General features: G+C 41.5%; 1 protein-coding gene across 5 annotated transcripts in view; it reads left to right on the forward strand.

Moving 5' to 3' along the window:
* LYZL4 (lysozyme like 4) overlaps positions 1-18,823 on the forward strand; it is a 140,858-nt gene that overhangs the window by 105,292 nt on the left and 16,743 nt on the right. For 3 of the 5 annotated variants that reach the window (XM_064274748.1, XM_064274749.1, XM_064274750.1), the window contains 3 exons: positions 4,398-4,631; positions 4,744-4,893; positions 8,116-8,194. In XM_064274748.1, the coding sequence (XP_064130818.1) occupies positions 4,463-4,631; positions 4,744-4,893; positions 8,116-8,194 (398 nt within the window). In that variant the 5' untranslated portion in view covers positions 4,398-4,462. Of the gene's footprint in view, positions 1-4,397; positions 4,632-4,743; positions 4,894-7,394; positions 7,493-8,115; positions 13,849-18,823 lie in introns of those variants that run through there. The other 2 variants (XR_010319033.1, XM_064274747.1) reach the window with 2 other exon arrangements.

Genomic DNA, 18,823 nt, shown 5'->3' on the forward strand with positions numbered 1-18,823 from the left:
TTTAACAGCTGAAAATTAGTCATTGCAACATATGTATATACCTATATATATATATTACGCACATAAAAAACCAAGTCCATTGCCATTGAGTCAATTCTGACTCACAGCGACCCTATAGGACAGAGTAGAACTGCCGTACAGAGTTTCCAAGGAGAGGCTGGTAGATATGAACTGCCGACCTTTTGGTTCCCTGGTGCTTTCCTTTGACAGTTGAAAACCACTGCATCATGCATATATATACATGTACATTAAAAACCAAACCTGTTGCTGTTGAGTCGATTCTGACTCACAGCGACTCTATCAGAGTAGAATTTCCCCAAAGAGCTTCCAAGCATCTGGTGGATTTGAACTGCCAACCTTTTAGTTAGCAGCCAAACACTTAACCACTGTGCCACCAGGGCTCTGTTTAATATAGGACAGTGGTTCTTGACAGGGAATGATTTTGTTCCCCAGGGGACATTTGGCAATGTCTGGAGATATTTTGGGTTACCACAAGTTGGGGGTGGGGGAAGTGCTACTGACATCTAATGGGTAGAGGCCAAGAATGCTCCTAAATAATCTACAATGTACAAGACAGCTCCCAAGGGCAAAGATTATCTGACCCAAAATGTCAATAGTGCCAAGTGTTTCTCAACCCCTGGTGTAGGTGAACATAGGCCAAGGAATACACATATACTTGTGAATGGCAACAAACAGGGAGTTACAATTAATAGGTCAATTGAAGGAGTATTAGAGGCTGTGGGGCCTGCCAGGAGAAGATGTGTTGTAATTTCCAATTGCACATTGTTGTCTGGAGAATGGGACATTGGAAATAGCATAAAACAGGACGATCACCTGCTAGGAGTCATGGAATTGACTGTGAGGGCAGTAGAGAGTCAGGGGGGAAGATTCGTGGAGAATTGCATCAGGCTCCAAGGCAGTAGCATCTGGGGAAATAGCATCCTGAAGATGGAATGGCATTAGGGTGGGGAAAGGCACAGTAGGGGCCTTGGATGAGGGAGGACTGTGTGTGAAGGTACCAAGGTGAGAATTGGTAGGTGACTGGGTGCTGGTGGAGCGGCATTGGGTGGTGCAGAGAGGCACAGTGAGGGACTGGCTTAGTTGTCTAGTGCTGCTATAACAGAAATACCACAAGTAGATGGCTTTAACAAATAAAAATTTATTCTCTCACAGTCTAGGAGGCTAGAAGTCTGAATTCAGAGTGCCAGCTCCAGGGGAAGGCTTTCTCTCTCTGTTGGCTGTGGGGAAAGGTCCTTGTCATCAATCTTCCCCTGGTTCAGGAGATTGTCAGCACAGGGACCCAGACTCTAAAGGATGCACTCTGCTCCAGGCTTTTCTTTCTTGGTGGCATGAGTTCCCCATCTCTCTGTTTGCTTCTTTCTCCTTTTATCTCTTGCAAGATAAAAAGTGATGCAGGCCACACCCCAAGGGAAACTCCCCTTACGTTGGGTCAGGCTGTGACCTGAGTTAGGGTGTTGTATCCCACCCTAATCCTCTTTAACATAAACTTGCCTCATTAACCACAGGCAGAGATACCGATTTACAACACATTAGAAAATTACATCAAATCTCAAAATGGAGGACACCTGCACAATACTGGAAATCATGGCCTAGACAAGTTGACGCATATTTTGGGGAGGACACAATTCAATCCGCAACAGGGACCTTTGTGAGAATCTGGAGTTAACTAAACCAGATCTACCTGTCTGGGGCTGGGAAGGGTAAGGCCAGATTACGGAGAGCTTAGAAAACCAAGTGTGGGTTTGCTGTGGTAGGGAACAAGGATTTGCAGTGTTCACAAAGTGACATGTTGAATATGCTTTGGGGGCATTCCTCAATCATGGTAGAAAATGCCACCTGAAGGAGCTGGTCTGGAGAGATGGGGACCAGGAGGTTGAACAGACTCATGCTTGGGGTAATGAGGGGGCAGGTGGTGGCAGCAGAAATGAAGATGAAGGATAAACTCAAGTGTCTGTTCAAAAGGAGGATTCAGAGGCTGTTGTGACGGGTTGGCTAAAGAAGATGAGGAATCCAGGTGAGTTAGACAGTTCCTGGGTTTTGTGGATGTGTGGAAAGGGTTTAGTCTAGATACCAGTTCCATGTCTTACCAGATGTGAGGCTTAAACTTAATTATTGTGGTTGTTAGTTGTTGTCACAGTTGGCTCCAACCCACGGCGACCCCATGTTAACAAAAGGAAATGTTGCCCGGTCTTCTACCATCTTCGTGATTGTTGGTATGCTTGAGTCCATTGTTGTGGCCACTGTGTATTTTCAGTACCTTGCAACCTAAGGGGCTCATCTTCAAGTGCTATATGGGATAATATTCTGTTGTGATCCATAGTATTTTCATTGACTAATTTTCAGAAATAGATCAACAGGCCTTTCCTTCTAGTCTGTCTTAGTCTGGAAGCTCTGCTGAAACCTGTGCACCATGGGTGACCCTGCTAGTATTTGAAATACCAGTAGCGTAGCTTCCAGGATCATAGCTGCACATAAGCCACCACAGTACGACAAACTGACAGATGGGTGGTGGCAAACTCAATTAACCTCCCTGAATCTAAAATTTCCCTTATCTGATAAATAGGGAGAATAGAATCTTTGCTCAAGGGTGTGAGGATTCATCAACCACCTAGTACACATGGAGTTGCCGTGAATCAGAGTCAACTCCATGGCAACTAGTTTGGTTTTCTTTTTACTTTGCTCAGCATGGAGAAAAAAAAGAAAAAAGCTATGAGGAAATGTGAGTGTCTCTCTTCTCCCAGCTCTATGCTCAGAGTAGCAGTGAGAATACTAACAGAAATGAAGAATTACAACCTTTTACACTTATGCACTTCAGATTCCACAGAGGCGCTCAAACACATTAAAAAAAACATTAGTACAGTTTATTCTTGAACAACCCCACGATGTCAGTGACTTAAAATTAACACATCAGGAAATTGGAAGCTCAGACACTTGTCTAAGAACCACAGGTTGAGGAGATTGGTGGCCAACTGCCAAATCACCTGGCCTCCAGCCCAGGGCCTGGGAATCCGGTGGGCACGTTGTGCTTGCAAACTGGTGGGAGCCATGTGGGGAAGTGTCCACTGGGCTGAAGGGAAGTGGGATGGCAGGGGTGAAGCTGGAGCTGCAGAATCCCCTAGAGTTGGAACCACAGCATGTGCTCTCCAAAAGAGTGAGGCCAGATGGATAAATGGCCGAAGTGGCTGGTCCAGGGAAAGAGGGCCTCATGAAGGAAGGAAGCAGCGGAGGAGCACTGGTGAGGTGGGGGAAGTCCAGCACAGTGTATTCAAGAGGTATAATTAGTCTTTTATAATCTACCAAAATAGCAAAGATTAAAAACGATAAAACTAATTGGTGACAAGCCAGTGTCCCTGGGAGGGGCACTTTTACCCAGTGCCCATGGGATGTTAGATTATTGTCAACCTTTTAGAAAGCAGACTGACAATATGAATTGAGAGGATCCATAATATTCATGTTTTTTAATACTTGCTGTGGTGGTTCCATTCCTAGAGTTTGTTTTAAAGAAATAATCAAAGATGTGCCATGATGTTTATCACTTAAATTAGTAAAAATTGAAAACAGTATAAATGCCCAGGAGAAGGATATTGGTTCAATACACCACTCAATGGGATATAAGGCAGTCATTAAGAACAATTGTTATATATAGTAGAAGATAGAAGGACTAACATTAGTGAGGACTTACCACCTGCCCTGCAGTGGATGGACTCTAGTCTCTACATGCAGAATCTCAGTTAGTCTTCTGAAGCACCCCATGAATTATCCCCATTTCACAGATGAGGAAACTGAGCAATTGTGAGGCTAAGTGACTTGTTGGTTGTTGTCCACCTAGTAAGTGGTATATCTGGACTGGACCTGAGTTTGTTTCCTTGTGTGAACAGCAAGGAAAAAGCTCAGTGGAGTTTGGCTTGTAGAAAATTTGGGAGTAAGACTACAAGTTGAATATATTCCAGGATAAAAGCCTGAGGTGGGAAATCAATATGACAGTAGTGGGTGTGCTTCAGTGGTGGGACCATGGCAGAATTTTTCTCTTCTGTTTTCCCATGTGTACCTGATGAACAAGTAATACCTTCACAATAGAGGGGAAGAGAAGAATTGAGCATCTATAGCTAATGTCAAAGAGAAGTGAATGAGAGACAAACCAAGAAAAGGCCATTGAGTTTTGTTAGAAAGGAGGTAGACCTTCATGAGAACGATGTTCTTAGGGAACAGGAGGTCAAGAAGAGGAGGAGAGGAGTCGTCTCAGGAGTCCCAGGTTTGCAGCAACACCAGGAAAAGAATTAGGATGAGAAGTATCATGGTCAAGCCAGGCAGTACTACCATTTTTCTGAACACACTGAATTCCACATGCCTCACCTCATCCTCTTCTTTTCCTTCAGAGGACCCGGTGACCCTGTGATCTTGTAGGAATTATCTGTGACTCCGTCTGCTTACCTGACCACTCATGCCCTCAGCTGTGAGGAGCCTTGAGAAGATGAAAGCATCTGTGGTTCTCTCCCTCCTCAGTTACCTGGTGGTGCCAAGTGACGCTCGGGTCTTAGGGCGCTGCAGGGTGGCTAAGAAGCTCCAGGAAGGAGGCCTGAGTGACTTTGATGGCTACAGCCTTGAAAACTGTGAGTGGGGCCCTTCCACTCTCCTTCTTTCCTCACCTTTCCCTCCACCCCCTCCCCAGACATCCCCAACTCCAACTTTCCTTAGAGCCTCGAACTTCCTGTTCCATCTCAGGGGTGTGCCTGGCTTACTTTGAGAGCAAGTTCAACCCCTCAGCTGTCTATGACAACTTGCGTGGTGACTACACTGGCTATGGCCTCTTCCAGATCCGGAACAATGACTGGTGTGACCACGGCAAGAACCGCTGCCACGTGTCATGCTCTGGTAGGTCCCTTCCCTCTGTTCCATGTTGGGAAACTGGGGGCTGTGGCGTTGTGCTCAGAGATCTGCCTTTCCAAAGGCTGGAGTGTAACTATAAGTTTGGAGGGGGAAGGAGGAGGGGATGGTAGGATCTGGGCTGAACCACATCCAAGGTACAACCCTGAGAGGCCTGAGCACGGTATTTCCAGGATTGTTGTTGTTAGTTACCATCGGATTGATTCCAACTCATGGTGACCCCATGTGTGCAGAGTAAACTACTCCATAGGGATTTCAAGACTGTGACCTTTCAGAAGCAGATCACCAGGCATGTCTTCTGAGGTACCTGTGGATAATAGTTGAGAGCTTAACTGTTTGCACCACTGCCAGGATAGACAGAGAGAAATGGCTGCAGTGAGTCAGGCATGATAACTTGGGAATGGAGCGATAGAAACCCACATCCAAACGGGCAGAGATGGTGTTGGGATGTTGAGAGGAGGCAGGGAGGAGGCTGCAGTCACCCAAACCCATCTGAGCCTGAACTGTGGGAGCAGAGGGTTCTGGCGGGCCTGATTTCACCCATACTTGGCCACCACTTCCTTCTTCAAGGGCAACAGATGCTGTCACGTTGCCATCTTTGAAAGTACCTGGCAAGGAAGAGAAACCCCTAGAGGCTAAAAAGAGGAGCAAGTGAGGCCTGAAGCCAGTAATGGTCCTGAGAGCATCAGATGATACTTGTAGCCTAATGCACAGGTTTAATTGTCACTGTGTAGACAGGGAGGGCCTGAGCAAGATGGGGAGATTTATTGGAGACTTCCACAGAAAGCCGAGACCCCTCAAAAGCTACAGTGAAAGGGATGAACTAGAAAATCCAGAGAGTGAAGACATTCTAAGTAGAGAAGGAAAACAGTCTTCCCTGAAAATTTGTAACTACAAGCAATAGAATTCACAAGGAAGCAAAGCACCATGACGAAAAGGGCTAGACTCTGTTAAGTGAGCAAGAGGTGTCAGATCCTGTACTAAGTACTGTGGGAAGTACAGTGGTATCATAAACCACTTTTTTACCCAAATAATGCGTACCTTCTACATTTGTTTGCCAACTGTACCTTGCCCTGTGAGGTATTTCTGTAAGCACAATATACTATTTTTTTTTTTTTTACAGCAACGTGTTAAAAAATGGACATAAAGATGCTTAAGAAAATACTTGTGGGTGGAGGATGAGGTTGGCAAACAAACATAGAAGGTGTGTGTTACTTGTGTAAAAATGCCTTCCCCTGTCCAGTAGGCTGAGGGAGCAGAAAGACCACAGGTTTGAGGCCAGACTGAATCTTGGCTCTAACCTTTACTAGCTGTGTGATTTGAGCCTCAGTTTTTATAACTGTTAAATGGATATAGTACCTACTTCATAAGGCTTTTATGAGTTTTCCATGCAACAGTGTATGTAAAGTGCTGAGCACAGTACCTGCTACTGCCTGGTGCTTGATGGATGCAGCTTTCCTTCATTCAAATTGTTTGCAAGATAATGGAGACTAGGATGTATGTATGTATGTAAATAATAGATAAGTACTGAATCAAAGTGGCCTAAAAAGAATTCAGAAGAAGGGAGAGGGGACAGTGGGCTAGGTGGTCAGTGACAGATTTTGAATGACTATACTGTTTGAATGAGCAGACCCGGTTTGGGGGATAAGCATGAACAAAATTGCAGAGGAGGAATTGCATATGATCCCCAAGCTGTGGGTATCATGGGTGGAGTGCTACCTTTGGGGTGGGCACAGCTTTTGTCTCCCACCTCTTGACATGTCTTGAATGATGGCTTCATGGAGGAAAGCAATGGGAACTAAGGTTGTAGAAGTGAAAAGGCATGCTGGGGCAAAACTGGGCTAAGCTAAGGATTTGGTGTTCTGTTTTACAGGCAACTAGGGGACACTGAAGTGATGTTTTAAGGAAAAGCCATCACACTAGATTAGAGAAGACAGAGACTGTAGTGTAGACAAGAAGGAGGGCATTGCAATACTCCCTCCCTTCACTTCAATATGGTTAGGTTCCAAAGACCAGGTCATTATGCAAAATGGCATTATGTGAAAATGGAGGGTGATCACATCAGATCACAAAATGGAGGATGACTATACCATTACATAACTGCCAAATTACATCATTATGTAACTGCCAAACTGCTGAGAATTATGGCCCAGCCAAGTTGACACATATCCTTAATCATCACCTTTAGTGTTACTTTTGCCTTGCGCCTTGGTGTTCATTACTGCCAGACATATATCATTAATGTGCAAATTAGTCAGGTAGTAGTTTTTTACTATTGTCATAAATGCAAAATGTCAAATAAAGAGATAGTTGATAAATAAGGAGAAAGTGTAGTTCCAAGTGCAAGGGAATGGAAGAGGAATGGTGAAGAACTGCCTCATAGGGTTTCCTCACTGGTACCGCCGGGCCCTCTCACATGCTGTTCCCTTAGCCTGGAACAGTTTTCCTCCTGTGACTTCCTCAACTCCCTTTCCTTATCTATTCCTTAGATGTCACTTGGCCCATTGACACCAACCTGACCCTTCAAGTCTGAATTAGATGCCCCTACACAGGGCTGCCACATCATGCTGCATTCCTATCATTCCAGGTATCCCTTGTATTATAATTGCCTACAACTCTACCAAGGAGCCCTGGTGGTGCAGTGGTTAAGTGCTCGCTGCTAACGGAAAGATTGGCAGTTCAAAGCCACCAGCTGCACCATGGAAAAAAGATGTGGTGATCTGCATCTGTAAAGATTACAGCCTTGGAAACCCTATAAGGCAGTTCTACCCTGTCCTACAGGGTCACTGTGAGTAGGAATCAACACAATGGCAATGGTTATGACTCTACCCTCTTCCAGGCTGCAGGCTCTGTGAGGGCAGGAACTGGTTTATCATGTTTGTCATTTATATCTCCACTGTTTCTCATAGTGCCTAGCACAGAATAAGTATTATATAGATATCTATAGAGGGATATATATTTTTCTATATCTATAATGAAAAAAAGATTGTAAGAATTATAAGAAAAAAAAAAAAAGCAATGGATTTAGTAAAAGATGACCACATCCTGTTACCTCCTGGTGTGGTCTAAGAAAAATATAGATATAGATTTATTCTTGGAAACATGTGGGAGCTTTCCTAGGTGTCAGCACCTGCTACCTTCCCTGACATCACTCTGTAACTTAGATGTCACATGGTGGCATGGTATTGTTCCACTTTATTTTCTTCACAGCTCTACTGAATCCAGATTTAAAGAAGACAATTGAATGTGCCAAGAAAATTGTACAAGGAAAAGATGGGATGGGAGCATGGTAAGTGATCCATCTTCAAAAGAACCGTATTAAAGACTTTCATCCATTATCTTAATCTTGGTCACTCTACATATGCAATCTCAAACTGATGGAGTCCTACCCACCAAATAAAGCAATGTTGTGCCATGGAGTCCCACAGCTGCAAGGTCATGGAGGAACAGAATAATTATCAGAAAAATTGCCTTTAGTTGAACATTTGGATTATTTTTTTAAATCTTGTTTAGGGTGCTAGGTAAGATTTTTTTTCAAATCTTGATAATATGCTAGGATGAGCATCCTTATAAATAAGTCTTTGCATATATCTGACTTTTTTTTCCTGATTATTTCTTTTATGTAAATTCCTACAAGGGTTTGAATACTTTTAATGTTCTTGATGCATGTTGTGAAATGCCTCTTTAGGAAACTTATACCAATTTATACTTCTATTAAGAGTTTAGCCATAATAAAGGATATTTATACAAAACCAACAGCCAAAATCATTCTCAATGGTGAGAGACTGAAAGCATTCCCTCTGAGAAAAAGAACGAGACAAGTATGCCCTTTATCACCACTCTTATTCAGCATCATGCTAGAAGTCCTAGCTAGAGCAATAAAGCAAGAAAAAGAAATAAACTGCATCCAAATTGGTAAGAGAGAGGTAAAACTATCCCTATTAGCAGATGATATGATCTTATACATATAAAATCCTAAAGAATCCACAAGAAAGCTACTGGAACTAATAGAAGATTTCTACAAAGTAGCAGGATTCAAGATTAATGTACCAAAATCAGTTGGATTCCTCTATATCAACAAAGAGAATTTTGAAAAGGAAAACTACAAATCAATACCATTTACAATAGCCCCCAAGAAGATGAAATACTTAGGAATAAATCTAACCAGAGATGTAAGACCTATACTAGGAAAACCACAAAATGCTACTGCAATATACATATTCTCCCTACTACTCATCACCCACTATTTAGATTTAAGGATCACTTAACATTAAAAGGAAACCCTGGTGGCAGTTTGACTCCACCAGGTGCTCCTTGGAAACTCTATGAGGCAGTTCTACTCTGTTCCATAGGGTTGCTAAGAGTTGGAATCGACTTGACAGCAACAGTTTTGGTTTTAGTTAGCATTAAAAGATTCCTACTAACGCAAAAAAACAAACCAACCAACAAACAAAAAAGAGACCAGACTTATTGGTATGACAGAAACTGAAGAAACCCAGAGAGTATGACCCCTGGACATCCTTATGGCTCAGTAATGAAGTCACTCCTGAGGTTCACCCTTCAGCCAAAGATTAGACAGGCCCATAAAACAAAATGAGACTAAATGGGTACATCAGCCCAGGGGCAAGGAAGAGAAGGCCAAAGGGGCCAGGAAACTTGGTAATGAGGAGCCTAAGATTGAGAAGAGAAGAATGTTGACATGTTGTGGGGTTGGCAACCAATGTCACAAAACAATATGTGTATTAATTGTTTAATAAGAAGCTAGTTTGCTCTGTAAGCCTTCATCTACAGTACAAAAACAAAGAACGCAACTGCAAGAAACCAAAAGGGGCCTACATAAGTGGAAAAACATACCATGCTTATGGATAGAAAGACTCAACATTGTGAAAATACCAGTACTACCAAAACAATCTACAGATACAATGCAATCCTGATCCAAATTCCAACACCATTCTTTATATGGAAAGTGAAGAGGCCCTGGATAAGTAAAGCATTATTGAAGAAGAAGAACAAAATGGGAGGCCTCACACTACCCGATCTTGTTGTTGTTGTTAGGTGCCATTGTGTGTGTTCTGACTCATAGTGACCAGATCAAAACCGTGCCCAGTCCTGCGCCACCCTCACAATCATTGTTATGTTTAAGCCCATTGTTGCAGCTACTGTGTCAATCCATCTCATTGAGAGTCTTTCTCTTTTTCACTGACCATCTACTTTACCAAGCACAATGTCCTTTTCCAGAGACTGATCCCTCCTGATAACATGTTCAAAATACACTAGATGAAGTCTTGCCAGCCTCATTTCCAGGGACCACTCTGGCTGTATTTCTTTCAAGATAGACTTGTTCATTCTTCTTGAGGTCCATGGTATATTCAGTATTCTTTGCCAACACCGTAATTCAAAAGCATCAATTCTTTTTCAGTCTTCCTTATTCATTGTCTAGCTTTCCCATGCATATGAAAATATCATGACTCGGGTCAGGTGCACCGTAGTCTTCAAAGTGACACCTTTGCTTTTTAACATTTTAAAGAGGCCTTTTGCAGCAGATTTGCCCAATACAATACAATATTTCTTTACTGCCGCTTGCATGGGTATTGACTGTGGATCCAAGTAAAATGAAATCCTTGACTACGTCAATCTTTCCTTCATTTATCACAATGTTCCTTTTTGGTCCAATTGTGAGGATTTTTGTTTTCTTTATGTTGAGGTGTAATCCATGCTGAAGACTGTAGTCTTTGATCTTCATCAGTAAGTACGTCAAGTCCTCTTTGCTTTCAACAAGCAAGATTGTGTCATCTGCATATCGAAGATTGTTAATGAGATGTCCACCAATCCTTATGCCACATTCTTCTTCATATAGTCCAGCTTCTTGGATTATTTGCTCAGCATACAGATTGAATAAGTATGGTGAAAGGATGCAACTCTGACACACACCTTTCTTGATTTTAAACCAGGCAGTATCCCCTTGCTCTGTTTGATGACAGCCTCTTGGTCTATATACAGGTTCCTCATGAGCACAATTAAGTGCTGGAATTCCAATTTCTGACAATGTTATCCATAATTTGTTATGATCCACACAATCGAATGCCTTTGCATAGTCAATAAAACACAGGTAAACATTTTTCTGGTATTCTCTGCTTTCAGCCATGGTTCAGCTGACATCAGCAATAATACCCCTTGATCCATGTCTTTTTCTGAATCCGGCTGGAATTTCTGGCAGTTCCCTGTTGATGTACTACCGCAACTGCTTTTGAATGTTCTTCAGCAAAATTTTACTTGCACATGATATTAATGATATCGTTCGATAATTTCTGTATTCTGTTGGATCACCTCTCTTTGGAATGGGCACAAATATGGATCTCTTCCAGTTGGTTGGCCAGGTAACTGTCTTCCAAATTTCTTGGCATAAGCAAGTGAGCACTTCCAGCACTGCGTCTGTTTGTTGAAATATCTCAATTGGTATTTCGTCAGTTCCTGGAGCCTTGTTTTTCACCAATGCCTTCAGTGCAGCTTGAACTTCTTCCTTCAGTACCATTGGTTCTTGATCATATGCTGCCTCCTGAAATAGTTGAGTGTCAAGCAATACTTTCTGATAAAGTGACTCTGTGTATTCCTTCCATCTTCTTTTGATGCTTCCTGCATCATTTAGTATTTTGTCCATCCATTGCTGTCGAGTCTATTCTGACTCATAGTGACCCTATGGGACATAGTAGAATTGCCCCATAGGGTTTCCCAGGAGTGGCTGGTGGGTTTGAACTGCTGACTTTTGGTTAGCAGCCATAGCTCTTAACCACTGCACCACCAGAGCTCCATAGAATCTTTCAAAATTGCAACTCGAGGCTTGAATTTTTTCTTCAGCTCTTTCAGCTTAAGAAACGCTGAGTGTATTCTTCCCTTTTGGTGTTCCAACTTCAGGTCTTTGCACATTTCATTATAATATTTTATTTTGTGTTCTTGAGCTGCCCTTTGAAATTTTCTTTTTGGCTCTTTCACTTCATCATTTCTTCCATTCACTTTAGCTACTCTATGTTCAAGAGCAAGTTTCAGAGTCTCCTCTGACATCCATTTTAGTCTTTTATTTCTTTCCTGTCTTTTTAATGACCTCTTCCTTTCTTCATGTATGATGTCCTGATCTTAGAACCTATTACATAGCCACGGTAGTCAAAACAGCCTGGTCACACTAGTCAAAACAGCCTGGTACTGGTACAACAACAGACACACAGACCAGTGGAACAGAATTGAGAAATCAGATGCAAATCCAGCCATCTTTGAGCAGCTGATATTTGACAAAGGGCCAAAGCCTGTTAAATGGGGAAAAGACAGTCTCTTTAATAAATGGTGCTAACATAACTGGATGTTCATCTGTAAAAAAAACGAAACAAGATCCATACCTCACACCATACACAAAAACTAACTCACAGTGGATCAAAGATCTAAATACAAAACCTGAAAAGATAAAGATCCTAGAGGAAAAATTAGGGACAGTGCTAGGTGCCATAATACACGTCATGAATGAAACTCATTCCATAGTTAACAATGTGCAAACACCAGAAGATAAACTAGATAACTGGGGGTTCCTAAAAATTAAACACTTATGCTCATCAAAAGACTTTACCAAAAGAGCAAAAAGAGCACCTACAAACTGGGAAAAAAATGTTGGCTATGACATATCTGACAAGGGCCTAATCTCTCAAATCTAAGAAATACTTCAACACCTCAACAACAAAAAGACTACTAATCCAATTCAGAAATAGGCAAACAGACACTCCACCAACGAAGACATTTGGGGGGCTAACAGACACATGAGGAAATGCTCACAATCATTAGCCATTAGAGAAATACAGATAAAAACTACAGTGAGAAGATGGCGGACAAGGCAGACGCTACCTCGGATCCCTCTTACAACAAAGACACAGAAAAACAAGTGAATCGATCACACACATAACAATCTACGAACCCTGAACAACAAACACAGATTTAGAGACGGAGAACGAACTAATACGGGGAAGCAGCGATTGTTTTCAGAGCCTGGAGCCAGCGTACCAGTCAGGTACGGCACAAGCACAGAGAGCTGCTCCACCCACCCGAGCTAACCCCAGGAGGGGGACCAGCCGGTTCCGCGGGCGGCGTGGGACGCACCCGGTAGAAGAAGTCCCTGGGAGGCAGTGACTGGACTTGGAACGGGGAGAGCAGCGTCCCAGCCGGGGAACCGTCTCGCTGGGATTTGGACTGCACGCAGGTACGGCATAAACACGGAGAGCTGCTCCACCCCCCTGAACTAACCCCGGGAGGGGGCCCAGTTGGGTCGCGCGGGCGGCGTGGGAAGCAAACAGTAGGAGAAGTCCCTGGGAGGCAGCGACTGGTATTGGAGCGGGGAGAACAGCATCCCAGCCGGGACACTCGGTCACGGCACAAGCACGAGGACCTGCTCCACCCACCTGAACTAACCCCGGGAGGCGGCCCAACTGGTTAGCGGAGGCGGCACGGCAACGCGGCTGGAGGGACGAGAAGTCCCCGGGAGGCAGCGACTGATTTTGGAGTTGAGAGTGCACCGTCTCAGTAGGGGAGCCTTGACGCTGGGCGTGGGGCTGAAAGCGGAGGATCTGACCTTGACTCCAGCGGGCCAGACCCCCCGGGGGCAATCTCCACACAGCCAGCACACATAGGCGATGCGCCCCGCAGGAATCTCAGATATAATAGTCATTCCAAGCAAGACAAGCAACTCTGGCTATATTCTGAGGTGCTACTCTCCTATCTCTCTGTTCCCTCCTCCACCCTCCCCAGGCGGCTTCATTAACATCCGAATAGCCTGAGCCAGAGGGAGAACTCTGATAGGGATCTGACTGCATTTTTTTTTAGCGGATTTTCTGGAAAAACTAGTTTCCCAGTGATGGCTCGGAGACAACAATCCATATCAAACCACTTAAAGAAGCAGACCATGGCAGGTTCTCCAACCCCCCAAACAAAAGAATCAAAATCTTTCCCAAATGAAGATACAATCCTGGAATTATCAGATACAGAATATAAAAAACTAATTTACAGAATGCTTCAAGACATCACAAATGAAATCAGGCAAACTGCAGAAAAAGCCAAGGAACACACTGATAAAAGTGTTGAAGAACTCAAAAAGATTATTGAAGAACATAGTGGAAAAATTAATAAGTTGCAAGAATCCATAGAGAGACAGCATGTAGAAATCCAAAAGATTAACAATAAAATTACAGAATTAGACAACGCACTAGGAAGTCAGAGGAGCAGACTCGAGCAATTAGAATGCAGACTGGGACATCTGGAGGACCAGGGAATCAACACCAACATAGCTGAAAAAAAATCAGATAAAAGAATTTAAAAAAATGAAGAAACCCTAAGAATCATGTGGGACTCTATCAAGAAGGATAACTTGCGTGTGATTGGAGTCCCAGAACAGGGAGAGAGGACAGAAAACACAGAGAAAATAGTTGAAGAACTCCTGACAGAAAACTTCCCTGACATCATGAAAGACGAAAGGATATCTATCCAAGATGCTCATCGAACCCCGTTTAAGATTGATCCAAAAAGAAAAACACCAAGACATATTATCATCAAACTCACCAAAACCAAAGATAAACAGAAAATTTTAAAAGCAGCCAGGGAGAAAAGAAAGGTTTCCTTCAAGGGAGAATCAATAAGAATATGTTCTGACTACTCAGCAGAAACCATGCAGGCAAGAAGGGAATGGGACGACATATACAGAACACTGAAGGAGAAAACTGCCAGCCAAGGATCATATATCCAGCAAAACTCTCTCTGAAATATGAAGGCGAAATTAAGATATTTACAGATAAACACAAGTTTAGAGAATTTGCAAAAACCAAACCAAAGCTACAAGAAATACTAAAGGATATTGTTTGGTCAGAGAACCAATAATATCAGATATCAGCACAACACAAGGTCACAAAACAGAACGTCCTGATATCAGCTCAAAAAGGGAAATCACAAAAACAAACAAATTAAGATTAATTAAAAAAAAATACACATAACAGGGAATCATAGAAGTCAATACGTAAAAGATCACAATAATCAAAAAGAGGGACTAAATACAGGAGGCATTGAACTGCCATATGGAGAGTGATACAAGGCGATATAGAACAATACAAGTTAGGTTTTTACTTAGAAAAATAGGAGTAAATAATAAGGTAACCCCAAAAAGGTATAATAACTCTATAACTCAAGATAAAAGCCAAGAAAAACGTAACGACTCAACTAGCATAAAGTCAAACACTATGAAAAGGAGGATCTCACAATTTACTAAGAAAAACGCCTCAGCACAAAAAAGTATGTGGAAAAATGAAATTGTCAACGACACACATAAAAAGGCATCAAAATGACAGCACTAAAAACTTATTTATCTATAATTACCCTGAATGTAAATGGACTAAATGCACCAATAAAGAGACAGAGAGTCACAGAGTGGATAAAGAAACACGATCCATCTATATGCTGCCTACAAGAGACACACCTTAGACTTAGAGACACAAACAAACTAAAACTCGAAGGATGGAAAAAAATATATCAAGCAAACAATAAGCAAAAAAGAAGAGGAGTAGCAATATTAATTTCTGACAAAATAGACTTTAGACTTAAATCCACCACAAGGATAAAGAAGGACACTATATAATGATAAAAGGGACAATTGATCAGGAAGACATAACCATATTAAATATTTACGCACCCAATGACAGGGCTGCAAGATACATAAATCAAATTTTAACAGAATTGAAAAGTGAGATAGACACCTCCACATTTATAGTAGGAGACTTCAACACACCACTTTCGGAGAAGGACAGGACATCCAGTAAGAAGCTCAATAGAGACACGGAAGATCTAATTACAACAATCAACCAACTTGACCTCATTGACTTATACAGAACTCTCCACCCAACTGCTGCAAAATATACTTTTTTTTCTAGCGCACATGGAACATTCTCTAGAATAGACCACATATTAGGTCATAAAACAAACCTTTGCAGAGTCCAAAACATCGAAATATTACAAAGCATCTTCTCAGACCACAAGGCAATAAAACTAGAGATCAATAACAGAAAAACTAGGGAAAAGAAATCAAATACTTGGAAAATGAACAATACCCTCCTGAAAAAAGACTAGGTTAAAGAAGACATCAAGGAGGGAATAAGGAAATTCTTAGAAAGCAACGAGAATGAAAATACTTCCTATCAAAACCTCTGGGACACAGCAAAAGCAGTGCTCAGAGGCCAATTTATATCGATAAATGCACAAATACAAAAAGAAGAAAGAGCCAAAATCAGAGAACTGTCCCTACAACTTGAACAAATAGAAACTGAGCAACAAAAGAATCCATCAGGCACCAGAAGAAAGCAAATAATACAAATTAGAGCTGAACTAAATGAATTAGAGAACAGAAAAACAATTGAAAGAATTAACAAAGCCAAAAGCTGGTTCTTTGAAAAAATTAACAAAATTGATAAACCATTGGCTAGACTGACTAAAGAAATACAGGAAAGGAAACAAATAACCCGAATAAGAAACGAGAAGGACCACATCACAACAGAACCAAATGAAATTAAAAGAATCATTTCAGATTATTATGAAAAATTGTACTCTAACAAATTTGCAAACCTAGAAGAAATGGATGAATTCCTGGAAAAACACTACCTACCTAAACTAACACATTCAGAAGTAGAACAACTAAATAGACCCATAACAAAAAAAGAGATTGAAACGGTAATCAAAAAACTCCCAACAAAAAAAAGCCCTGGCCCAGACGGCTTCACTGCAGAGTTCTACCAATGTTTCAGAGAAGAGTTAACACCACTACTTCTGAAGGTATTCCAAAGCATAGAAAATGACGGAATACTACCCAGCTCATTCTATGAAGCCACCATCTCCCTGATACCAAAACCAGGTAAAGACATTACAAAAAAAGAAAATTATAGACCTATATCCCTCATGAACATTGATGCAAAAATCCTCAACAAAATTCTAGGCAATAGAATCCAACAGCACATCAAAAAAATAATTCACCCTGATCAAGTGGGATTTATACCAGGTATGCAAGGCTGGTTTAATATCAGAAAAACCATTAATGTAATCCATCACATAAATAAAACAAAAGACAAAAACCACATGATCTTATCAATTGATGCAGAAAAGGCATTTGACAAAGTCCAACACCCATTTATGATAAAAACTCTTACCAAAATAGGAATTGAAGGAAAATTCCTCAACATAATAAAGGGCATCTATGCAAAGCCAACAGCCAATATCACTCTAAATGGAGAGAACCTGAAAGCATTTCCCTTGAGAACGGGAACCAGACAAGGATGCCCTTTATCACCGCTCTTATTCAACATCGTGCTGGAAGTCCTAGCCAGGGCAATTAGGCTAGACAAAGAAATAAAAGGTATCCGGATTGGCAAGGAAGAAGTAAAGTTATCACTATTTGCAGATGACATGATTATATACACAGAAAACCCTAAGGAATCCTCCAGAAAACTACTGAAACTAATAGAAGAGTTTGGAAGAGACTCAGGTTATAAAATAAACATACAAAAATCACTTGGATTCCTCTACATCAACAAAAAGAACACCGAAGAGGAAATAACCAAATCAATACCATTCACAGTAGCCCCCAAGAAGATAAGATACTTAGGAATAAATCTTACCAAGGATGTAAAAGACCTATACAAAGAAAACTACAAAGCTCTACTACAAGAAATTCAAAAGGACATACTTAAGTGGAAAAACATACCTTGCTCATGGATAGGAAGACTTAACATAGTAAAAAAGTCTATTCTACCAAAAGCCATCTACACATTTAACGCACTTCCGATCCAAAGTCCAATGTCATATTTTAAGGGGATAGAGAAACAAATCACCAATTCATATGGAAGGGAAAGAAGCCCTGGATAAGCAAAGCACTACTGAAAAAGAAGAAGAAAGTGGGAGGCCTCACTTTACCTGATTTCAGAACCTATTATACAGCTACAGTAGTCAAAACAGCCTGGTACTGGTACAACAACAGGCACATAGACCAATGGAACAGAATTGAGAACCCAGACATAGATCCATCCACGTATGAGCAGCTGATATTTGACAAAGGACCAGTGTCAATTAATTGGGGAAAAGAAAGCCTTTTTAACAAATGGTGCTGGCATAACTGGATATTCATTTGCAAAAAACTGAAACAGGACCCATACCTTACACCATGCACAAAAACTAACTCCAAGTGGATCAAAGACCTAAACATAAAGACTAAAACGATAAAGATCATGGAAGAAAAAATTGGGACAACCCTAGGAGCCCTAATACAGGGCATAAACAGAATACAAAACATTACCAAAAATGATGAAGAGAAACCCGATAACTGGGAGCTCCTAAAAATCAAACACCTATGCTCATCTAAAGACTTCACCAAAAGAGTAAAAAGACCACCTACAGACTGGGAAAGAATTTTCAGCTATGACATCTCCGACCAGCGCCTGATCTCTAAAATCTACATGATTCTGTCAAAACTCAACCACAAAAAGACAAACAACCCAATCAAAAAGTGGGCAAAGGATATGAACACACATTTCACTAAAGAAGATATTCAGGCAGCCAACAGATACATGAGAAAATGCTCACGATCATTAGCCATTAGAGAAATGCAAATTAAAACTACGATGAGATTCCATCTCACACCAGCAAGGCTGGCATTAATCCAAAAAACACAAAATAATAAATGTTGGAGAGGCTGCGGAGAGATTGGAACTCTTATACACTGCTGGTGGGAATGTAAAATGGTACAACCACTTTGGAAATCTATCTGGCGTTATCTTAAACTGTTAGAAATAGAACTACCATACAACCCAGAAATCCCACTCCTGGGAGTATACCCTAGAGATACAAGAGCCTTCATACA

Source organism: Loxodonta africana, chromosome 22 (assembly GCF_030014295.1).
Source record: "Loxodonta africana isolate mLoxAfr1 chromosome 22, mLoxAfr1.hap2, whole genome shotgun sequence".
Classification (NCBI taxonomy): Eukaryota; Metazoa; Chordata; class Mammalia; order Proboscidea; family Elephantidae; genus Loxodonta; species Loxodonta africana.